At 43.7% G+C, this 24,389-nt stretch overlaps 3 protein-coding genes across 5 annotated transcripts in view; 2 read left to right on the top strand and 1 right to left on the bottom strand.

Moving 5' to 3' along the window:
- LOC308581817 (polycystin-1-like) overlaps positions 1-5,379 on the top strand; it is a gene marked incomplete at its 3' end in the record, with an annotated part of 62,623 nt that extends 57,244 nt beyond the window's left edge. Inside the window, exons 39-42 of the mRNA XM_081184507.1 lie at positions 1,205-1,359; positions 3,041-3,171; positions 4,008-4,161; positions 5,139-5,379. Of these exons, the coding sequence (XP_081040633.1) occupies positions 1,205-1,359; positions 3,041-3,171; positions 4,008-4,161; positions 5,139-5,379 (681 nt within the window). The remainder of the gene's footprint in view (positions 1-1,204; positions 1,360-3,040; positions 3,172-4,007; positions 4,162-5,138) is intronic.
- A 66-nt stretch (positions 5,380-5,445) lies between these two features.
- LOC308581487 (polycystin-1-like) lies at positions 5,446-12,224 on the top strand (the record flags this gene model as incomplete). Its single annotated transcript, XM_081183897.1, has 6 exons — positions 5,446-5,464; positions 6,039-6,244; positions 7,083-7,370; positions 9,656-9,790; positions 10,010-10,327; positions 10,827-12,224. The coding sequence occupies 6 exons, from the start codon at positions 5,446-5,448 to the stop codon at positions 11,544-11,546; spliced, it is 1,686 nt and encodes a 561-aa protein (XP_081040023.1). The 3' UTR covers positions 11,547-12,224.
- Positions 12,225-12,577: 353 nt separating this feature from the next.
- NAT9 (N-acetyltransferase 9) lies at positions 12,578-24,344 on the bottom strand. 3 transcript variants are annotated; one of them, XM_081184667.1, is made up of 7 exons: positions 24,220-24,344; positions 18,458-18,544; positions 15,827-15,936; positions 14,928-15,068; positions 13,977-14,036; positions 13,449-13,543; positions 12,578-13,343 (listed from the first exon to the last, which is right to left on the bottom strand). In XM_081184667.1, exons 2-7 carry the CDS (start codon positions 18,532-18,534, stop codon positions 13,197-13,199), a joined length of 630 nt encoding a protein of 209 aa, XP_081040793.1. In that variant the 5' UTR covers positions 18,535-18,544; positions 24,220-24,344; the 3' UTR covers positions 12,578-13,196. The 3 variants fall into 3 exon arrangements, with proteins under 3 accessions (XP_081040793.1, XP_081040792.1, XP_081040791.1); XM_081184666.1 differs by having other exon boundaries at positions 24,194-24,261; XM_081184665.1 differs by lacking the exon at positions 24,220-24,344 and adding an exon at positions 23,996-24,184.
- Positions 24,345-24,389: the final 45 nt, after the last annotated feature.

Below are 24,389 nucleotides of genomic sequence, written 5' to 3'. Positions count from 1 at the left end.
AATAAAGATGGCTAGAGGAAGAAGATACCTAAGGACACAGGAAGACTCCTCCTAGATCAGATCTAGTGCTGTATCCTGTTCTCGCAGTGGCCGGAGGTAGTGGCAATCAAGGTAAGAGGAGTGGGTTGGGGGGGGTTATTGATTTGTTTTTGGTTTATTATGTATTTTGTGTTCTCAGTTTACATCAGGCTACAACCAAACAGTGGGCCTGGTCCCTGACCCACAAGCTGGTGATGATCAATGAATTAGAAAAAACGAGATTGCAAGTGTGAGGATTTTCTTTGACCACTAGGTGTCAGAACAGATTTAAATTTCAACTTCATTGATCACGGCAGCTAAGGTTGGAGACCAATTATAATTTGAAGTTGAAAGTTAGGATGGCAGTGCACCAGTGATTCAAACAGGTATGCAGATTTCTTGTGGTACCCCTAAGCTCTGCCAAACCAGTTTGACCAGAGATGATTAACAGGGCAAAAGAAATAACTGTCCATCTCAAGAGCAATCCTGGATGTAACTTGGCCTTTGCTAGCCTGGAGCCCTCCAGATGTTTTGAACTACAACTCCCACTAGCCCTGGCATTACATAGGGATGCTGGTTAGGGCTGATGGGAGTTTGTAGCCGCAAACATCTGGAGGGCACCAGGCTGGCAAAGGCTGCTTTGATGTGTAGCACCTTCAACTCTCTTCAAAACGTTCATCCAATAAGATTGTGGCTTTGACCTAAACATTAGCGACTTGTCTTGCGCAGGGACACGTTCATATGGCTGGACCAGGGCTCCAGTGAAGTTGGTTATCCTGCTGCTGTTCTGGACTGGTTTTATAGGATAGGATATTCCATTCTATGGATAATTTCTGCCTGGCTGGATTTGAACTGATCTGACCAATATTGTTTTGTACTTTAAACAACACGGAAATCGAATTTAAGGGTGGCATAAAAGTGTTTTAAATAAATAAATAATAATAATAATAAATAGTAATGCAACCTTAATTTTTTTTGTTTTTGTCACGCAATGGTAGTGTTAGGTAGTAGGAAAGCATTACATCTTTCTATGTTTGAATTAAATAATAAAAGCACATTAGCGATTGCTGGGGTTTTCACCTTTTTGCAGTCTGGTTTTTGATCACTCTCTTATTGGCAGTACTTGACATCCCTGTTCATGCTCCATCACTTTTGTTGCTTTCTTCTCCCACCTCCTCCTCTCCAGAACTGCCTCACTCATATGCTGTTCTTTCTGGTTGTGCTGACCATCAATTACCAGAGATGCTTCCATGACAACAACGTCCACCTCCTGCATGCTGCTGTCAAACAGGCCATCTCTGTGACAAACGACAAAGGACTGAACTTCACTTCTGTGTGCAGGTGAGCTCTCAAGAGAGAGAGAGGGGACATGGACAGAGGAGGCAGCTCACCATCTCTAGAGAAATATAATAAAAATTATATTTCAGGAAGACGCCACATGACCAAATAGTCAAATGTGTCAAAGAACAAGTAAGTTGTCTTTGAACAAAGCTGCAAATACAATCAGACGTGGCCCAACTGCTTGTCCATCTTGCCAGATTTCTGTCTGTGTCAGTCATTGTTGCCAGATGCTACATACAGTATATTCACACTAGAGCAGTTGTTGTACTGTAGTGTGTGCTGTCCCCCACCCCCAAAGTGCTTGAAGACATTCTAACACAAAGCACCTTACATTTTTTAAAAGTTCTTCAAATTGTAAAAGTGCTATTAACCCCCCCTCTCACACACACACAAACCCCTGCTGTAAATGCATCCTGCAAGCTGAGATAAAATAGAAAAACAATGCAGCATTTCCATCTTCTTGTAGTCATAGGATCATAAGAGCTGAGGTGGCCTTGTCAGGCTGGCTAGTCCAAACCTTGCTCCGTTTGGGAAGATAGAGGATCCCCGAGAGATTTCTACCCAGCAAGTGCTTGAAGGCCTCCAGCAAGGAAGGGTCACTGAATTCTTGACTGGAAGGTTGCTGTACTAGTCTGTTGCAGTAAAATCATTGTGTGGCACCCAAAAACTAACATTATTCATCTGGAAATTTAATGTCACACTCTATTGAACATTGTCCATGCAAGCGTTTCAGAATGATCACCCCTCTACCCCGGCTGTCTGTTGTTCTGGAGGTTCTTCTGACATCCTCCTGGGCCAGTTTTGTGGGGCATGGGGGAAATTCCCTTGCACATGGCTTCCATGGACAGTGTTCATTAAGTGACTCCTGCCCTAGTTTTTTCACCCTGAGCCTTGTTCATGTTAAGACTTTAAGAGACCAGAGCAGCCTCAAATCCCTGAGGGTTGAATGCCAAATGAGAGTCCACAGGTTGCTCTCAGTGTTCCTCTGGGTCCTGTGGCAGATAGGTAATGGTAAAGGGACCTCTGACCATTAGGTCCAGTCGCAGATGACTCTGGGGTTGCGGCACTCATCTTGCTTTATTGGCCAAGGGAGCCGGCGTACTGCTTCCAGGTCATGTGGCCAGCATGACTAAACCGCTTCTGGCGAAACCAGAGCAGTGCATGGAAACGCCATTTACCCTCCTGCCGGAGCAGTACCTATTTATCTACTTGCACTCTGACGTGCTTTCAAACTGCTAGGTTGGCAGGAGCTGGGACCGAGCAATGGAAGCTCACCCAGTTGTGGGGATTCGAACCACCAACATTCTGGTCGGCAAGTCCTCGGCTCTGTGGTTTAACCCACAGCGCCACCCGCGTCCCTGTGGCAGATACCTCCTTGTAAAGGCAAACTGGAACTGACTGGCTGCACCCACAGATGGATTCCATAGTCCATTGATGGGTGAAATCATCATACAGGGGTGGGAAGAAATTTTCTTTCCTATATAACAACTTTCCAGCACGTGTTTAGTTGCAATCAAACAGTTTATTTCGTCTCACCCGCATTTTTGTAGCAGGGATGGATTTCATTGTCAGAGAATTCTAGGATTGCAAAGGGATTCTTTACTGTGATTTGCTTTAAAAACAGGCCACTTGGTTGAAGATTTGTACTGGTCCTTTTTCTCTCCTTTTGCTTATTTTGTAGCTACTCCGACACATTGGAATGGATTGACAAAGTGCTACTGAAATACCTTTATGGCAACACAAAGCTGACAATAGTAGGAGTGCCTCAGCTGCAGCTACAAAGCTCCACTACAAGCCAAATGATGGATCTAGGTGTGAATTCCTCTGCAATCACCTTTTTCTCTTGGGTGGTAAAGTGACAAACAGGCAGTAAGAGATTGTGTCTGGCCAAAAGAAGAAAACAATGAACAAACAAAGGAACAAAGTTGCTTTTTTAAAATGTCAGACAGTGCTGAGACTTCGGAAGAGCTAACATAGTCAGGCTTGATTTAATGGGAACATTTGACAAACAATGAAAAGAGGAAATTGGGAACATTCGCCCTACAAAAATGAAAGTGAGCTGGAGGGGGGGAAGGAAATGTAACCCAAATCTGAGAGAAGCCCCAAGGTGACATGTACATTCAACCTGAATTAGTGGGAGGGACTTTTGTGGGACTGCAATAAGGTAACCCAGGGATAGGCAACCTAAGACCCATGGGCCACAAGCGGCCCATGGGGGTCGTTTAACTGGCCTATGAGCTGCCCCCAAACCGAGCCACCTGCTCGGTGAGTCCCCACACGCTGTGCTAAACCAGCGCAGCGCAGGGACTCGCTTCCGTGGCACTGGAAATTGCATCTGTGCAGGCGCCAGAAATCACGGGCACGTGCACTCACGCTCACACGCAATCCGGCCCATGGAGGGATCTCTGCTGGAGTGAACAGGCCCAGGCAAGTTAAACCTTGCCAACCCCTGAAGTAACCCCTAAACATATGCCAGGGGTTTTTATAGGAGAAATAGGGCGAATATAGGTTGGTTTACCAAGATGGAGAGTGTGAGTATATACAAAATTACTTGTGCATATTGAAAGGCATAAAATCTAGCAAGTGGCATCTGAGATTCTTTAAAATAATAAAAAAGCTTTACCTGTACATTTTTCTGTGCTTCCTAGGACTTCCCCAGCCTGGAATTGCATCTCAGATATACCACTTCAGTACTGCCAGCCACCCCTGTCCTCTGTGCCACTTGTCTGGGTCCAGATCAGAAGCTCCTAGGGATGCAAATAAAAACGCATGCCCTGACACAACTGAGCACACTTCTATTAGGTATGAATTGATGTAGGGATGCTTACCTCTGGGTTTCTCCCTTGTGGTTCCTTATTTCTCTTCTGAAGACCCATTCTCACAACCCCTATCAGCACATGGCAGCTTTCAATCTATCTGTGCTGACGCCCAGACAGGCTGCCATAGGTTGAACCAGTTGTGTGAATGCCAATGTCACATGTAGATGTCTCTGTGGATTGGGCAGTCATCATCTAAGAAGATTGAGGAGGAGGAGAGACAGAGGGTGAAGAAAGAGCTGCGGGTGGAGGGGGTCCCCTTTCCCATCCTTTGGACCCCCAAGGAAACAACAAAACCTTTTGGACCTGGACCTGGGTGTGGAGAGGGCAACTGAATGGGACACAGCCTGAGGACGTACTATGCATCTTGGGCCTGCCCATGAAAAGCAAGTCTAGAGTGAGAGACTAGGGTAATGTCCGCTGTTTCCAGGAATTCTTCTCACTGTGAGACTTTTGTGGGTGAGCTGAGTTGGTTGGACTGAGAACCTGGAGGCTGAGAGAGAGGGTATGTCAGAAGGAAAATGACTTGATATTGGTTTTTATGTATTTGCAACTTTGTATTAATGTAGCATTTTGATATGTAACTCTGTGTTTTTGCAATATTTTAAGTTGTCCGATGTTGCTTCAGTTTCCTGTACACTGCTTAGAGACATTCTTTAATATATTAAGTGGTATTGAAATTAAAGAATTAATCATTACTTATGACCAAAGCTTTGCTTGCAAAGATATGTTTTTTAAAAAAACACCCATTACACTAACTTCGTCATGTGGTCAGATCATTGCTTTGCAGTTTGACTATACTTTAGCTTGGATTGACTGTTTGCTCCAAGAGCAAGAATGTGGTAGAAGATGTTCCAAGGGAATTAGAAAAGGCCACAGGAGAAAAGAGAGGAGGCTTACATTGCTCCCAAGGCATTCTGACACTGTTAAATTCATGTTCCTTCAATGTGGCTCTCTCGGTAGGTTTTGGATCTGGGGTCATGAAGGATTTTACCATGCGAATGATGGCTGCGCAAAGGAGCTTGGGAACACCTCTGCAGAAGCTCAGAGGATATTGCATGACCTACAAGCAAGCAACTGGGCTCACAAAAGGCAAGCTGCCCAAGACTTTTGTTTTTGTCTGAAACTCAAGTCTTCCAGTACAAACAAAATCAGTTCCCTGTGGGGCTTTTGCTCTTCCTTTGCAAGGGAAGGAGGTTGTTAGCTTGTTCTCAGGACTCAAGTGAAAGCCATGACACTTAACCAGGTCTGAAACTGGATCAAATGTGTCATGTGGATGTGTCCTAAGTGTAAAGTAGTGTGATATGTAGCATGCCTGATGTTACTGTTTATACTGTCATCTTCCCTTTGGGATGGTGGCGGTCAGGGAAAAGGCACCTCTCCCTCTCAGTTTCCAGACCCTGTCTGTCAAAACCCTTCGGGGGAGGGGAATCTAACCAATTTTATATCGCCATATTCCAAAATCCAATCTTTACCTGTTAGCAAAAAAACATACAGTGGTGCCCTGCAAGACGAATGCCTCACAAGACGGAAAACTCGCTAGACGAAAGAGTTTTCCATTTTGGAGGTGCTTCGCAAAATGAATTTCCTATGGGCTTGCTTCGCAAGACAACAATGTCTTGCGAGTTCCTGCTGGGTTTTTTTTCCTCCCCCCCCCTTTTCTAAGCCGCTAAGCTGCTTATCAGCTGATCCGATCAGCAGATAAGCCGCTAAAGGCCGCTAATAGCGCTAATCTGCTAATCCCTCAATGGGCTTGCTTTGCAAGACGAAAAAACCGCTAGACGAAGAGAATCACAGAACGGATTCTTTTCGTCTTGCGAGGCACCACTGTATATAGCTTGTTCCTCAACTTGATATTCATAGATCTCTCTCCTCTGCTTCCTTTTCATGACAGAACTAAAGCTCTACTTGTCGAGTTCACTCAGTACAATGCTGATGTCAATCTGTATGTGACTGTGATGCTCCTGTTTGAGTTTCTGTCAGACAGGCCGGCAATTGCTTCAATGTCCATATTCCCCTTCCCATTGTTAAAGTCAGGTGACAATGTGGACCTTCGCCTTGTCATGATGGTGGGTATCTTGCATTGAAAAGCTCACTCTGGGGCTACTTCTTTGCGCAAGGGAACTCAGTAGGCAGTGTGGTGTGGCAAAAGTACATACACATCACATCTTCCTCTCCTGTAGGCTTGGGGTCGCTATTTATTTATTATAATATATTTATTACATTTATATTATCTCCTTCCTTCAAGGAGGTTGAGGCAGTCAACAAGGTTTCTTCCTCCCACAATGACCCTGTGAGGTAGGTTAGGTTGAGAGAGATCACCTAATGAGCTTTACTGCTGAGCAATTATTTGAACTTAAATCTCCCCAACCCTAGTATATCACATTGACTACTATGTCACACATACTCATAGAACCGGGCCTTCAATACCTTCCAAACTAGTGTTTCCCAAACTTGGTTCCCCAGCTGTTTTTGGACTACAACTCCCATCATCCCTAGCTAGCAGGACCAGTGGTCAGGGTTGGTGGGAACTGTAGTCCAAAAGCAGCTGGAGCTCCAGGTTTGGGAAACTGTTCTAAACAAATACCTAATATATTCTATAGGTGTCCTACAAATCATACCTGACGGACGCCAACCTTCTCTTTAAGATGGCAAAAAATGGGATTCCTCAGTCACTTTAGGCATAAAAACGGGTCTCAGAAGAAGATAAAAATCTTATGGGTAGGTCCATATGGGAGGAGGTGGTATCTCAGATAGCCTGGCACTAACCTTGTTAGGATTCAAAGATGTATTACTATACTGGATCCAGTCGCTTTGGGCCATGACAGCAACTTCCGGCTTATCTGGAGGCAAGGAATCCAACAATTTAGAAAAAAAACACCTGTGGCTTTTCCTTCTCTGCTGCAGATATGCCTGCTTCTCTTCAGTGGAGCTTTTGTCCTACCAAAGCTGTCCTTCACACCTCCAGAAAAGGCGCCATGCCCGTGGCAGAACCACAGTCGATTCCGGCTGCTCCTGGCCCTGATTTCCATCACTGTTGCTGCCTTGCACTTCACCAACAACCATTTAGCAAAGGCACGCTTGCTGCATTCCCAGAAGCACCGTCAGGCTTTCACCAGCTTTTACGAAGTGGCAGTGCTGGCTCGCATAGAAGCCATCCTCTGCGCCCTGCTGCTGACGATCACCATGCTGAAGGTGAGGAAGAGCAGAGGGGGAACAGAAATCTTCCCAAGGCCATCTCCATCTGGCACACACATGAATGCATACCCTCCAACATTTTTGTGCCCCAAATTGGGATGTCAGGAGGGGCGGTGCTCCTTCCGATCTGGTGCTTATCAGCAGGGTCGTGCCAGAGCTGGCTTGCACCAGAGCGAACATCTTTTGGTCCAGTGCTCTGAACTCGCACCAGAGGGCCAGGCCAATAACAGCACATTCTGTGATCCAAACAGAAGCTGGGATTGGCTTATGTGCATTCCTTCATTGCACATGATGACCTGGAACACAATCCCCACACAAATGGGGGTTGCCTGTAGATTTTATGCTTGTTTTATGTATCTTATATTATTATTATCTTTAATAAATGATAATAATATCAATAAAATGTTTTTTTAGGCAGAAGTCAGGCAGAAAACACCATAAAACAGCCAGCCAGCCAAAGTTAGTTTAGTTTGGAATGAAATGCTATTTGGGAGGAAGCCAATCAATATTCTAGAGCAGGCTGTTCCATGGCCGAGATGTGACAATAGAGAGACCCAGTTATGTGTTCCCATTAACCAAAAGTCAAAGGTTAATGACCAGCACTTTGAACATAGCCTGGAAATGAACCAGAATTTGGTGAAGCTGGTGAAGAAGATGATGTGTATGACGTGACTGTCCTCTTTATTTCTCCCAGAGTTTAGAGACAGTGTGCATAGACACAAACTGTTAATAGCAATCTAAGGCAACAACACACTGTTCTATCAGACCTGCTACTGCAAAACTAAATACAACCAATTTCTTTATTTCTAAATATGTGGGAGGGACCCCCCCAAACTGGTTTTAATATGGGGATTAAGCTGTCCCTGCTTATTGAGAATTGAATCTGCTCGTTCACTACATAGCTCCACTTTGGGTTCTGTTTCCTCATAATGCGAAATGGAAAGTTGGGAGTTGGCTTTATATAGATAGACGAAATGGTTAATTTTCTCCCCCAAACCAGACATACTGGTTGGCAACTCTGGAAATGTAGAGCCTAATGTTGTCCCTTTTAAAGTCAGCAGGACAATCCCGGAAATAACTATTTCCAGGATGGTAGCCAGGAACATTGCGAGGTACTTAAAAGATTTCAGATACAGATCAACACAAATTAACAATTTATAGGCATGGATGCCTCCCTGCAAGCAAAGTAAAAATATTGTTAATTAATAAATAAATAAAACAGGGAAAGGGAAAAGGAGATATAAAACTCACTGCAGAGAGCTGAGAATTGGGCCCCAGAGGCCACCCACAAACAGTGCCACTGATTGCAGCCTTTGTTTGAATTTTGACACCTGAGCAAGCATGACCACGTATTTTCCCTTCACTGTGACACATCCTTCTCTCCTCTTGGCCACAACCACTTGGTTAACAATTTCAGAATACATCTTCCATCTCTTATAAAAGAAAAGATTTATTAAAATGGTCCCCTTCGTGCATAGCAAAGTGTCTGTTTTGGAAAGCACCGAGCCAGATCTATTAACAATCACAATGATGCATAGGTTCTTGTTAACGTGCCTCTTAAATGATGCTGTAATGACCTTATAATTGTCATTGAAGCTGTTACCGAGGGATAATCTTGGTGCCATTCCTTTCCATGTGCTGTCTAATGAATCTGCACAGGGAGACCCATCTGCTCCATCCAAGCTTGGATGTATTCGAATTAGAGCTTTGTTGCTGCCTCTTGTTTCCTTAATGAACAATGAAGGAACACACAGAGCAGATAAATAAAGGCTGCCCAAAGCTTCGGCTGTGAAGTCAGCAGGAAAGACAGTAGGGGAGCTGAGAATTTTCGTGGGTGGGAATTTCCAACAAACAGTATTGCTGTTTGTCCCAAAGAAGCCTTTATTTCCTTAAATTGAAGCAGCCAACTTCCTTAGGTCCTTCACATATACAAGAAACTCAGGTGGCTGTACCCACAATATTTTCACTCCTATCACTGATGTGACACTCAACATTTATATTCCAAACCAACAGCCAGGCCTTATTAGCTAAAACGACTTCTCTAGTTTTGAGAATATTCCCTTTGAGGTTCTCATTTATTGGACTGTGACACCAAGCATTACAGCTTCTTCCTTTTACAGATGCTTATGGTTGTGATGATGGCTGCTGTTTGTTATCTTGATGTAGCCTTGCGATAATATTCCTTGGCTCTCTTCCTGTGATAAGGGGACAGAGAAAGTGTTCTCAATGGCTTCTTCCCTTCAAAGAGGCAAGTCTCTGAACTAGCTTCTTTTTCTTTCTAGATGGTGCAACAGCTGCGCTTTGTCCGGAGATGGTCTGTGTTTGGGAAAACCTTCCAGCATGCCTTGAGGGAGCTAGTGGCTATCAAACTCATCTTCCTCTTCTTCCTTCTCATCTGGGCCAAGTGTGGCTGTTTAGTAGGTTATAAAAAGAATGGGGTGAGGGAGAATGAGAATGAGAAGTCAGTGCATGGGGAAATGATGCATGCTATTCTAAGGTTTCTCCTACCCACCCCAAGACAGGAGGAGGAGGGGAAACACTGATCCTACCTATTTTATAGATATATAGATATAGATATTATATATATATATAAATAAAATCTCCACAACCTTTTTCTTTTCTTCTCCATTGTTCAGGCCTTCTCTTCAACTGTGGAAGAGTTCAGGACACTCCCGTGTGCCTTTTCAGCTCTGCTTTCCACTCTCTGTGGGAAGATCACTTTCCTCCAGTCTTTGATGCAGGTTTCCCCTATCCTGGGGACAACATACATCCTAAGCTTTGGAGCTGGCGTGCTCTGGATGGTGCAGAGCTTCCTTTGTGCCTCTGTCCTTAACAGTTACCGTACTGTCCATTCCGAGATCTACCATCCAGCTATTGAGCCTCAGGATTACGAGATGATTGAGTTTTTGGTGAAAAGGTTGAAGCTGTGGCTAGGACTCAGCAAAACCAAAGAGGTAAGCGAGATAAAACACCCAAAGCAATAGAGGTGGAGGGTGGGGAGAAAAGAAAGAAAGAAAAAGGGAAATGGGGAATATAGCACTCTTCCGTACAGTCCTGTCTCAAGGGGAAGAAATGGTAAGTGAGAATGTGGCTGCTCTATGGCGCTGTTTGCTCTATCACCACTTACGATGTAGTGGTAACTTTCAATACAAGCCACATGAAGGCAGTTTCACAGGGTTAAACTATTAATGCATAGCAGCTTCCCAGCTGTTTACATAAATGTGATGGCCATCTGAACGTCTCTTTTGTATGAGCTGTTCTCCTCTAAATAGACTTGAGTATGATAATGCTGTAAGCTTGATTTCAGAATCAGTTTTGAGACCTTTCTCTATATCTCACAGCACAATCTATGTAAAGAATGGCAGCCTAGCTTGTCCCCATGATGGCTGAATTAGTTTTCCCAGACAACAGGAAAGAGAGTTTGCAACAGATTTTGACCTCTTTGCCTTTCAGTTTCGCCACAAGGTGAAATTTGAAGGGATGGACTCCCTGATTTCCCACTCTTCTGGAAACTCCAAACCGTCTCGCCTCCCTTCTCCGGGCACCAACTTTCACTGTGCTACTGCAACCATTTCTTCCTTCAGCTCTGAAGAGTTGGTGCTTCCTGAGAGCCCCATCCCTGATCCTTGCAATGTAGACTTTTACCTGGAGCACCTGCCAACTGCAGTCAATGATCTCCTGGACGGTTTTGACAGGGTCCTAAAGCTGATGGAGGATGTGTGCCATCTTGAGACCAGCTTAGAGGAGACTCAGAGGAGAATCTGCAAGAAGAAGAAGAAGGGGCAGAAAAGCCATCCCATGGAAAAGGTAGCAACACTCGCCTCAAGAACCAGCTTAGGGCTGCCAAGAACTTACAGCACCTTCTCAGAGTCTGCCTTAGCCAGGCTCAGAGCTCACCATGTCAGGATTTCCAGCTGCAGTGGCACTGAAGGGGGCAAGCAGCACCCAGCGGATACCGTATCTCAGCAAAGCTCAACAGGATACAAGGTTCTGGTGGGCAACCCTCCAGCTTCAGGCCACATCTTCCGAAGCACTCTTCCCTGGCCGGCCCATTTGTTCAAAAAGAGACCCAGGAGTGAGGAAGGGCAGGGATATCCGTGTTGCGACATGCTTCAGAGACAGATCCCTTTAAAGAGGAGAGCGTGGCAGACTGAAGGAACAGGTGACATGTAAACAACCTCTGTGTGGGTTTAACTGAGCACAAGAGCTGGTACCAGTTTGTTTTCCCTCCTCGTGCTTCACTCACATAATGCAACTCACTGGAGAAGTAGGGTCCAGATTAACCTCCTTGCCTTTTGTTATCTTTCAGGGTACTACAAATTGGGTGAACTCTGCCTAGAATGCCTTAAGTTTTCTGCACAGGTAGAATTATAGTGGTGCATGTAAAGTACTTTGTAGTGTATTACATTATTTACAATCTAGCACAGTAGCTTTGCGCAATCCTACTGTATTTTTGTACTACTGTCTGGAATGAATTACCTACAAGGAAGGCTTTAGGACAGGCATGGGCAACCTCAGGACTAGGGCCCAAATGCAGCCTCCAGGCCTCTTTCTCAGGCTTTACAAACTCTCTCCAAGCCACAACTTCCTTACCAACTCTCCACCCTCCCTGGCCCTGCTGCACTCCTGCGTATTTCTGCCTGACTGAAATGCATTCTTTCATGCCTCTTGCTTGTCTGGTTAGAGGATGTGTGTGTGTGTCAGTATTCTATGGGACAGTCTAAGGGAGCAGAACTTCTAGCTAGCTACATTAAGCATTACATTCTTGAAGTTGCTGCAAAAATACATCTGTAGTCACAGCCTTTGAAAACTTGTCATGTGTGTATTAAAACAATACATATGTCCAACATACTATGCTTACTACCAAGTCCTTCATTAGCCTCTGAGGGCAGGAGCCAGCAGAAGCCTTGCACAAAGGGGCCTCCCCACCTTCTCTCCTGGAAATTGGCTTGGGGTTTGGGTGCAAGGACTTCCAGAACAGCATAGAGGAAGGGGATATGCATGTGGAGATGGAGCATTTGTAACAGCACAATGCAATCAGCATTTTTCATCAAGTTCCTGTAACTAGTTTCACATACGGGAAATAATGGCATCACCAGTAATGAACCCTTCATCGTAGGTTTACATCTGTTATACTTCTGCAAATGGGGGGGGGGGGGGAGGGGACACACAGCAAAACCTGAGCCCAGAAAAGAAACTGGCAGTGAGAGAAGAGAGTGTACACGTTTTACGCTTTCACATTTCATCTTAGTAAAGAGAAACATACAAACTTCCTGGTGTGTGCCAGTGAGAAAAGAGCTGTCACAATGAATAACTGAGAGGCTGTACGGGAGCCTGCAATGCTTTGAGAGAAGCCCATTGAGTACTTCAGTTCAACCAAACATTAACCACCTATTTCTAGGACTGCTACCGATTAACTCTCGGAATAAGAGTAGGTTGTAGTTTATGTTTTTGATAGAAACAGGCCCTAATCAAGAACCCTGGTAAGGCAATGATGAGACTGTCAGTTTGTAACAGAGGAGACAAGCCTAACTTTCCTGTCCCTTAGTAGCACTGCAGCCCAAACACATTTAGTTCGCTCTATATACATCACACGTTGCCATTTTCACCAATAGAAACCATTTCCCTAAGATGATAGTTTGTTCTACTTGCTGTTGCCCATCATACTTTCGTAATGTCTACTGCAAGTCAAGTTGAATGCTGACGCAGTACAGAGCCCGCAGCATTTTCTACTCCAGCGGTTGGTCCCTAACACCATAGATCCAGGCCATGATGCAGTTTGGAGGCAGAGATCCCATGCTTCTGGAGTCCGTATAAGCCTCATTAGCTGTCACAAACTTGATTCTGTAGCTTCGTTACATTGTAAAATTGTTCATCCACATGGCTGGTTTGCTCAAGCAGCCACTGCCTTTCTTGCTCATCCACAATCAGTCTGAGTGTTACTTCGTGGAAGATGACATTGACTCCCACCTAGACAGTGCACAAGATAATAATCCAAGTTAACTTTCGGGTCTGCCACAAATACAGAGTCAACTAAAGATGGTTCTGCTACATGAGGAATACTTATTAGCGCACCTCCTTGAAATGAATCTTTTTGAACATGCCAATACTGGCTTCATTTTCCAATCCAATTTTAGCTTCAAAGGTGTTTAGTCCCAGGCGAGTCATTCCTACAGGATAGAAGATTAGAAATAAGCTACTGTCTCTACTCTTGTCAATTTCATTTGGGAAGGTTGATCATATGTTCTGCATGCAGTATGTCCCATTTTCTCTCCCTGGCATCTCCAGGTAAGGTTGGAAATGTCTGAAACCCTTGAGAGCCACTGTTAGCAAGTGTTGATAATACTAAGTGAGACGAAGTGATGAGCTTACTCGGTATAAGGCAGCTTCCTATGTTTCTACGATTATAGGTGATTGAAGGCTCTGTGTTCCAAGTATAAGCAGAAAAGTAAACTCATTAGCAAGGTATCTTAAAACTCTATGGCAGAATTTCAAAGTCTTGGAATGGAAATCTTCTACCGCTATTGATGTACACAGAAATTAATCCTCCATGCATATGCAGCACCCTCCAACACTTTCCAACTTCATGCCAGACACTCTTACCATAGGACATCATGATCAGAGTGGCTTCCTTGCCAAATCCTCTGCCACGATAGCTGGCCTCTGAAAGAGAGGAGCAGGGGAGAATTAAGAACTGTATCTGTTTCCAGGTTCATCTAGAACACGGGTGTCAAACACAAGGCCCGCGGGCCGAATCCGGCCCGCCAGACCTCGTCATGTGGCCCGTGTAGCCGCCGCCGGCCGCCAGCCTTCACCTTTTATTCTTGCTTTTTTTTTTGACACAAGAAAGCCGCCTCTTCAGCGCATGCGCAGCAGCCTACAAGCCAGAGAACGTCTGCCCTCTAGTGGCGCCGGCCGTTCTACACAGGAAACCTCCACTTTACATGCATTCAGGAAACTTCCACTTGTTTTTATATTGAGCGCATATTGAGTCCTATAGATACAACCGGCCCTTTGAGGGTGACCAAACTGCTGATGCGGCCCCCGATGAATTTGAGTTTGACACCCCTGATCTAGAACAAAGGTGGGGAACCTTTGGCCAACAGGAGGGTCTAGAATTTGGAATGGGTATCTCTCACGCACCCTAGAGTCTTCCTAATTCTAGGCACTTTTTTTAAGACAAGAAGGTACAAGATATGCAACATTATTTATTTTTTTACAGAAAGATCAATCAGACTAAAGGGATACAGGGATAGGTGAAGAAAAAAGAAGAAGAGGCTCCTTTCTTGCACATTTAGTAAGATTTAGGCTTCATTTCTGAAAAATTCAGGACTGACAAAATACAACCCTGGCAGCTTGCACTGACCTACCAAGGAATGACGCTAGGTCAGGTTGCAATAGTTGTGTCAGACATTTGTGCACAGGATGCTTGTTTATAACCTATTTTATTTTTTGTTGGCTTCGGTCACTTCTGCTGAAGAGACAATCTTTTGAAGTAACTTGCTAAAGGCTGAAATATTGATGGGCCCATAAATTATAGAAGCGTTAGGTTACCTGCAATCATGATTTCGATCTCTCCAAGTGTTGGATCTTCACTGTCTGTGAGGAACAAGTTCACATCGCCCACCATGCAGTCTTCCTCCGTGGTTGTCTGCTTAGACCACTTATCTGTGTCAAGCACTATGAATGTGCATTCTGGGGAATTTTTTTAAAAAGAAGCAGGCCCAATGGAGAACATTTAAAACCATTTCAAATGAAACCAGGGTCAACTATTATAGTAATTAATGGCAACCAGCACAATGTAAGAAGCTTCCTCCTTGACTTGGAATGAGAGATCTCTTGCTTCAGGCTGGGTGCAAAAGCCAATGCAACTCTTTCCCTGTCCCTCAAACCCTTAGGAAAATACAGAACTCTGGGAAGAATTTAATCTCACCTAATGTCAATTTGGGCCAAACCAAATGGGCAAGTGTTTGATGGGCCTATTCACTTTGCTCCCCTTCGCAGGAAAAAAAAAGGCCCATCTGAATTTTTATGTGGTAGCCGTAAGTAAGAAGGATGTTATAGTTCAGTTCCTGTGTACCTAACCACAGGTATTGAGCTAAAGAGAAGAACTTCCACAGCATCCAGAGGACATTGCATGGAAAGTTATCTAAGTGTGGATAACTATAGATACCATGTTTAGGTAGCTGATATGCGATTCTTGGGTACTTATGTATTCTGTGGTTTTGGCCCTGAGTACCTTCCAAGATTTAATTTTGCTCAGAATAAAGTTGCCATCTATTTCTACACAGTCCAAATTATCAATATTAGTTATTACCATGTTAAACTGATCAGCAGCTGAAATTTTAACATGGAAGAATCACTTTTATATGAATGGACCTTTAAATAAACTAGACAACATACGTGCTCGCTACCCTCATCTTCAAGTCCTGACAAATATTTTAAAATCTCACTGTCTGCATCTTCCCGCCAACTGCGCTGCATCTCATATTCCTGTTCAAGGCTTAATGGCTCTGATGCAGTCAGGCGCTGCAGCTCTTCAGACTTCATCCACTCATGGTACCTGGTGAGAAAATCCAGAGAGGGAATATATTCCTCTTCAGAACATTGCCTACTATGTTCTGTTGGAAAGGTAAACAAGATCTCCACCATGAACCCATTTGAGGCATGAAATGACTGGTCCAGGCAAACTTATACCAGCATTCTATTTTATTTCTTCGCAACATGAAATAGGCACCACACAGACAGAAGAAATTATTCTTAATGGCTGCGTTCACCAAGGTTTAACTCTCATGCCACTTGTACTTAGGATGCCATTGAATGGGGGGTGGGGTGGGTGGGAGCTGCACCTGGAGACAATATATTTAGAACAAAATACAACCTCTATTCCCGATCTTTTCTGAGAGGGTGCCCCAGGCCCTGCCTTCCATATATACATATCTCTCATGTAGTAATGACAGATATATTACCAGTAAGCAATAAATATGTACATTTCTAATAATTCCCAAATATGTTGTTCTTACTGCTTACAACTGAGGTTTCCAAATGCCTGCAGAGTTAAAAATTAAGGCTGTAATCCTAATGCATACTAGTTTAGGAGAAAGCTCCACCACATTCAGTGGAATGTACCGTATTTTTCGCTCTATTGGACGCACCGGACCACAGGACGCACCTAGTTTTTAGAGGGGGAAATCAAGGAAAAAAATATTATCCCCCCCCAGCCCCAAAGAGCAACGGACAGGCTGCATGCAGCCTGTCCACTTCTCCCAGAGCTTCTCGGGGCTGCCGGGGAAGCCCGGGTCCCCCCCCCCAGCCCCAAAGAGCAAAGAAGCCAAGACAGTGTGCGGGATCCATAGCCGCGCAACCTCTCCAGCCAGGAGCTAAACCTCTCCAGTGCAGCTAAAGAAGACAAGGCAGCAAGCGCGATCCATCCCGCTCACTGCCTTGGCTTCTTCTTTAGCCTTGCACAGCATCTTTAGTCTTGCGCAACGGGATGGATTGCGCCCGCTGTCCACCGGGGCTGGACTAGATGACTCCTGGGGTTCCCTTCCAACCCTGCAATTCTATGACCTCGGAAGGTGTTTGGGGTCTCCACCACTGGAGGCTTTTAAGCAGCGGTTGGGGGACCATCTGCCTGGCGTTCTTTAGCTGTGATTCCTACATTGTGAGGGGGCTGGGCTAGATGACCCTTGGGTGGCCCTCCCAACTCTATACAGTCCTACAGTTCTGCGGCAGGAGATCCACAGCCACTTCACACAATGCCCACTCCCAATTTTCATCTGAGAGACATGTGTCTCTCAGTACCCCCCTACCTGCCACACTTCCCCCACCCCACTTAAGCTGAGGGAATTCCTGCCCAGAGAAACTCCCAGCAATCAAGGAGGAATCCGCTGCAGCCGTGAGCAGCGGAGGATCCATGGTCCCCTTCCTTCTCTCCTCCGTGCTTGCTTTGAAGCAGGAAAGTGGGAGAGGAGCTGCTTACACGAGTGTAAACTGCCCCCCTCCCACTTTCCTGCTTCAAAGCAATTACGGAGGAGGAATCCGCTGCAGCCTCCAGCAGCGGAGGATCCAGGGTCCCCTTCCTTCCCTCCTCCGTAGTTGCTTTGAAGGAGGAAAGTGGGAGAGGAGCTGCTTACACGAGTGTAAGCTGCTCCCCTCCCACTTTGCTGCTTCAAAGGGAGCCCGGGAGGAGGGAATCTGCTGCAGCTTCCCCCAACTCCCGCAGAAGCCGCGCGCTCTTTAAAGGGGCTGCGCGGCTTCTCCTGGCTTTTCTGGGAGATGGGGGGATTCCCCCACCTCGTAGAAAAGCCTGCAGGAGCCGCGCAGCCTTTAAAGAGGGTGCCGCTCTTGGGGGCTTTTCCCCCAGGAGGGAGAAGGGACTGCTGCAGCCAGTCAGTCCCTTCTCCCTCCTAGAGAAAAGCCCGCAAGAGCGCACGAAGCTTGTGTGCGGCTCTTGAGGGCTTTTCCCGCCTGCCTCCCCCCCTGCATTCGCTCCATAGGACGCACACACATTTTCCCTTGCTTTTTAGGAGGGAAAAAGTGCGTCCTATGGTGCGAAAAATACGGTACATCTCAGTAAACATGCACCAGACAGGAGTGATAAGTTCTTGGTAGTCTAGACAAGAGGTTACCATTACCATCATTCCCCTCCCCCCACAAGCAGAGATGATTGATTTTGCCCACCTGTTCATATTTCAGACCTGGACATACCTGCAGTTTTGTTATCTCAAAATGTAGGAGCTGTTATCAAAAATATTCCTATGAACATATGTGAAAATTTGAATTTTTTAAAAAAGAAAAGTTAAAATCCCCCACAACTTTTGCATATATGCCCAATTAATATCAATAAACTGATCCATTAATACTTGCAGATCAGAGCAGTTACAGGTAACTTCAGTGCTTATGGCTCAGGCAGTTTATCTGTTTGTTCCACTTGGAATGCAAATTAACAAACACATATTACAAACACACATATATAAAAAAATCTTTTGCAAAGAAATATGTAAAGATGACTTAACATTCCAGACCTCTAAAGTCAATGGCCCCCCCCAAACTGGAGATTTGGCAAAGTATCTGTTTCATACTTGGGTACATGAGCAGAGGTATATGGGACCAGGGTTACCCTCTTTCCCTGCAGTACAGTATTCTGGTTAATTCTCATAGCTCCAAGCCTGCAACAAACAAGATTATGTTAGTGATACACTTTTTCAAAATAAATGTTATTGGTTCAGTTTTGAAATAAGAATGAACAACAACAAATGAGAGCAAAATATAACATAAGCATAAGAGACTATTATGTAATAAGAGACTGGGAGCAGACTTTGTGACATCAGATAGAGTGAAGAAAAGAGGGGTGGTACTATATATTAAGGAAAAATATGAGCCACAACTATTATATAAAGATGATCAAGGGAGAGTAATCATTGTTCAGATGGTGTTTCAGGGAGAAAAAATAATTGTTGTTGGAATATATGCTCCAAACGATAAAAAATCTGCTTTCTATTCTGAATTAAGAGATAAATTGATGGAATGGATGGATCAAAAAATGATTTTAATGGGTGACTTTAATGGGGTGGTGTCTCCAAATTTAGATAAGCTAACAAAAAAACAAGAAAAGAAGGAAGGTAAATTACCGCGATCTTTTTTTGACATGGTAAATAATCTGGGATTAATTGATGCATGGAGACTCAAAAACCCCACTACAAAACAATACACTTTTTTCTCAAACCCAAATCAGAGCTGGGGGCGAATAGATAGCATTTGGATCTCGAAGGAATTAACCCAGAATTTAATTAAATCAGAAATTCTCCCAAGAATTATATCCGATCATAATGCGGTTTACAGTGAGCTGAAAGGCAAGGATATTAAAACAACTAGATGGAGAATGAATGAATTTCTATTTAATGATCAGAAGATTGTAAATAAGGCAATAGAGACAATAGAAGATTACTTTAAATGGAATCTAAACGGGGAAACTGCTATAGAGACGGTGTGGGACGCAGGAAAGGCAGTTATGAGGGGCTTTTTAATACAGAAAAACAGCCAAGTAAGAAAAGAAAAAGAGTTAAAGAAGGAACAGATCCTAACACAGATTATGGAAAATGAAAAAAAATTAACCATCAACCCCAGTGAGGAGATCGCAAAACAGAATATAAAGATATTACAAGCTAAACTTTCTACAATAATTGATCAAGAGGTAGAATGGAAAATTAAAATGATGAACCAGAGGACATTTGAATCCGCAAACAAGATAGGCAAATATTTGGCGTGGCAAATAAGAGAAAGAAGAAAACAAAATACGATTAGTAAGATAAGGGAAGGAGAAAGGATTGTGGAAGAGCCAAAAGAAATAAGGAAGATATTTCAAAAATATTATAAGGACTTATATAAAAGAGGAAAGGAAACAAAACAAGAAATAGAGCGGTTTTTGCAAGAACATCATTTAAAACAAATCCCAAAAGAAGAAAAAGAGATATTAGACCAGGAAATTACCCAAGAAGAGATAAAGAAGGCGATTAAAAAGATGAAAAACGGGAAAGTGCCAGGCCCAGATGGGCTCTCAGCCAAATATTATAAAACACTAAGTAACCAAATATCCCCAGTGTTAGGCGAAGTGATGAATAATATATTAAAGGAAGGAAGGATCCCGAATACCTGGAAGGAAGCATATATTACTTTGATTCCCAAAAAAGAGGCAGATACTTTGGAAGTGAAAAACTATAGGCCAATTTCACTACTAAATAATGATTACAAGCTATTTGCAGATATAATGGCAGAAAGACTAAAAAAGGTTTTGAACAACAGAATACATAAAGATCAAACGGGCTTCCTCCCAGGGAGACAACTAAGGGATAATGTAAGGAACTTGATAGACATTATTGAATATTTGGATATGAGTATAGATAGACAAGCGGCCTTGGTATTCATAGATGCTGAGAAAGCGTTTGATAACATCTCATGGGATTTCTTGAAGAAAAGTTTGGAAATGATGGGAATGGGAGAGAAATTTAGAAAAGGCATAGAAGCTATATATAAGGAACAGAAGGCAAAATTGGTAATAAACAACACCACAACAGAATATTTTAGTATATATAAAGGAACTAGACAAGGCTGCCCCCTGTCCCCTCTATTGTTTATAACAGTATTAGAAATACTAAACGAGAGACTGAGGGGGGCAACAGAAGTCACAGGAGTCAGGGTAGGAAAGAGGGAATACAAAATCAAGGCCTTCGCAGATGACATTGTACTAACCTTAGAAGACCCAAAAAACAGCGTAAAAGAAGCTTTACAAAAAATTGACGAATTTGGAGCCGTGGCAGGACTTAAGGTAAATAAAAACAAAACCAAAATGTTAGTTAAAAATTTAACAAAGGAAGAAGTGATAGATCTAGAAAGAAAGACCAAAATTGCGGTAGCTAAGAAAGTGAAATATCTTGGGATCTGGGTTACAGCTAAGAACATAAATTTATACAAGGATAATTACGATGCCACCTGGAGGAGTATAAAGAAAGACATGGAAATTTGGGGGAGGATGAAACTCTCCTTTTTGGGGAGGATAGCTGTTGTTAAAATGAACATTCTGCCTAGAATGTTATTTTTATTCCAAACCATCCCCATACTTAAAGGCCTAAAACAATGTAAAGAGTGGCAGAGAGCCTTGGCAAAGTATATTTGGCAGGGGAAAAGGCCACGGATAAAAATGAAAATTTTGATAGACAAAAAAGAAAGAGGGGGTTTTTCTCTCCCGGACCTAAGTTTATACTATGAAGCGGCTTGTATATATTGGGTAAAAGATTGGATAAAACTGGAGAATAGAGAGCTACTGGACCTGGAAGGCTTTAATAATTGGTACGGATGGCATTCGTACCTTTGGTATGGGAAAGTGAAAGTTCACAAGAGTTTCTTAGATCATATTTTTAGGGGACCATTATATCAAGCATGGGAAAGGAACAAAAACCTCCTCGAAAGAAAGACCCCATGGTGGATTTCACCAATAGAGGCCTTAACGATTAAGAAAATAAATATGGAGGAGATAAACGCCACCTATGAAGAAATGTTAAGAAAAACTGACCAAGGGCCCAAACTCAGACCTTATGAAGAAATAAAAAATTTATTCACTGGTTGGCTGCAATACCACCAGGTGAATGATTTGTTAAAAGAGGATAAGAGGAAGGCGGGTTTTGATGATAAAAAATCAAAATTTAGTATAGAAGTAATAGAAGGCAAAAATAAAACCCTGTCCAGAATTTATGATATATTACTAGAGTGGTACACAAAAGATGAGGAGGTGAAGGAGGCAATGATTAAATGGGCAATTGACTTTGGTTATAACATTGATTTTGAAAGGTGGATAGAAGTTTGGAATTGTAACATAAAGTTCACAGCATGTATGGCATTGAGAGAAAATATCTGGAAGATGCTATATAGATGGTACCATACCCCTGTGAAATTGGCCAAAATGTATAGATTAAAGGATAAGAGATGCTGGAAATGTGGTGAGGTGGAGGGTGACCTATATCATTTATGGTGGACATGTAAAAAGGTGAAAGGCTTTTGGGAATTAATTTATAATGAACTTAAAAAAATATTTAAGTATACCTTTCCCAAGAGGCCTGAAGCCTTCCTGTTGGGAATGATGGATAAAGAAATTAAAAAGGAAGATAGGACGATATTCCTCTACGCCACCACAGCAGCGAGAATTATGTTGGCACAATATTGGAAAGTGGAAACCATCCCCAACATAAAGGACTGGCAGATTAGAATGGTAAACTATGCTGAGCTTGACAAACTAACAGGTAAAATAAGAGATCAGGATGAACAGAAATTTCTGAAAAATTGGAGTAAATTTTGGAAATATATTGGAATAAATGCTTAAAGTGAATTGACGGGGTTAGAACAATACGACCAGCGAGTGAATTTAAGACTATAGATTGAAAATCAAATACGTAATGGAAGGAGATATTTGATACTTATCAAAAGGATGGAGGGAAGTTCAGATTGTGTGTCTTTCTTTTTTCGGATGTGTGGTTTTTGTTTTTGTTCTCTTTTTTTTCTTTGTAATTTTTTCTCTGTATTTTCATATATATCTGTTTTTTGTGTATAACTTCAATAAAAATGCATTATTAAAAAAAAAAAAAGAGAGAGCAAAATATAACAATGCTATACAGAGGAATCATACATATCAATTTTAATATACAATCGGTCCAATTATATACAATAAAGTGTAAGATACACAATTTAAAGGGCAGCTGCAATATATTTGTGTACATAAAATGTCATTTACCATGGTTCATTTGTGAGAGATATAATCTGTAATTTGACCAAAATAATTGCCAAGAGTATCTTGAAGCAGATGAACTGCAAGAAAACCCTACTTACCGTATTTTTCGCTCTATAGGACGCACCCGACCATAGGACGCACCTTGTTTTAGAGGGGGAGAACAAGAAAAAAAATTCTCCCCCTCTCTGCTCAGCACCCCTTCAGCGAAGCGGCAGGAGAAACAGAGCCCCTTCCATTTCTCCTCCCGCTTCGCTGAAGGGGCGCTGCGCAGCTCTCCCTCTCTGCTGAAGCCAGGAGAGTCTTGCTCTCCCGGCTTCAGCAAAAGGAACCCGGAGCCTTTGGAGCGCAGCGCAAGGTCCCGCTGCACTCCAAAGGCTTCAGGCGACTATCCCTGAAGCCTGGAGAGCGAGAGGGATCGGTGCGCACCGACCTCTCTCGCTCTCCAGGCTTCAGCGAAAGCAACGTGTAGCCTCTGGAGCGTGGAGGGAGCGCTCCCTCTGCGCTTCCGAGGCTTCGCGTTGCTATCACTGAAGCCAAGGAGGCTGCATTCGCTCCATAGGACGCACACACATATCCCCTTAATTTTTGGAGGGGAAAAAGTGCGTCCTATAGAGCGAAAAATATGGTATTTAATATTTCTCTTTGCCCCACCCCCACCAGAAATGGTACAATGTTTAATAACAAAGAAAAAACACTACAGTGGTAGTACAAGAATTATGAAGCAACTGCAAAGGAGGTCCGGACTACTTAGTCATGCAGCTATAAAGCATTTGCTACACTGTGATTGAAACACAGGATAATTACAGCAGTTCATAATTGACATCCAGGATTCAGAAGTTAAAACAGGAGGATGAGGAGGTGGAGGTGGTTGAGTGTCTGGGTGCAACCACACCGACAGCATTCCCTGGAAATAAATTCCACAATTTTGCTTGCACACTGCATGGAATTTATACAGGGGTCTGCAACCCGCGGCTCCGGAGCCGCATGTGGCTCTTTTACACCTTTGCTGTGGCTCCGGGGCGGATACTAGCGAGGGGAGGAGGCACATTGTGCGCCCCAACACTCCCCACTGTGGCGGGCGCTGTACTGGCTATGACGTCGCATGGGGGCGGTGCGTACGTTAGTCACGCACCGTCCCGACGTCACCTTCCCGCCCGCTGTCAGATCGGACATTAAGGTAAGAAACAATATATGCAGTGTTATATTTGTTTTAAATGTCGCAATGATTTTGCGGCTCCCAGTTGTTTTTTCTTTGGAAACGGGTCCAAGTGGCTCTTTTTGTCTTAAAGGTTGCAGACCCCTGCCATAACATTTATACACCACTTGAAGAAAACAAACAAACCTCAAAGCGAGTTACAAAAAAAAGGAATTAGACTTTGCATGTAACTTCTCCAGAGGCAACACTGAAGAGACATCAATCAGGGAGCCACTTTCGCAAGAGATCTTCCCCCACATACTACTCCTAATCTCCAAACAGGCGTCATTTAGCCGCAATCTACACCTGAACCAGAGAGAGAGACAAGCTCCACTTTAAACCCACCCAAAGCCACGCGAGCGCCTATTTACCTCGCTCCTCTACCATCCCAACCCAAGCCACACGCACGCGCAGTGGCCAAACTCTTCTTCCCGGTCGCGCTACGGTAGCCGCCGAGTCTCAATCTCACCAGCGTCTTTCCCAACCACCGAGAGACGCATACAGCCACACACCCCGCCCCCGTGGTCACGTGCCATCAAGA

The sequence above is a fragment of the Podarcis bocagei genome (assembly GCF_964188305.1).
Source record: "Podarcis bocagei genome assembly, chromosome: 2".
In the NCBI taxonomy this organism is placed as follows: domain Eukaryota; kingdom Metazoa; phylum Chordata; class Lepidosauria; order Squamata; family Lacertidae; genus Podarcis; species Podarcis bocagei.
The sequence above is the reverse complement of the archived record's forward strand: the minus strand, read 5'-3'. Positions and strand labels throughout refer to the sequence as shown.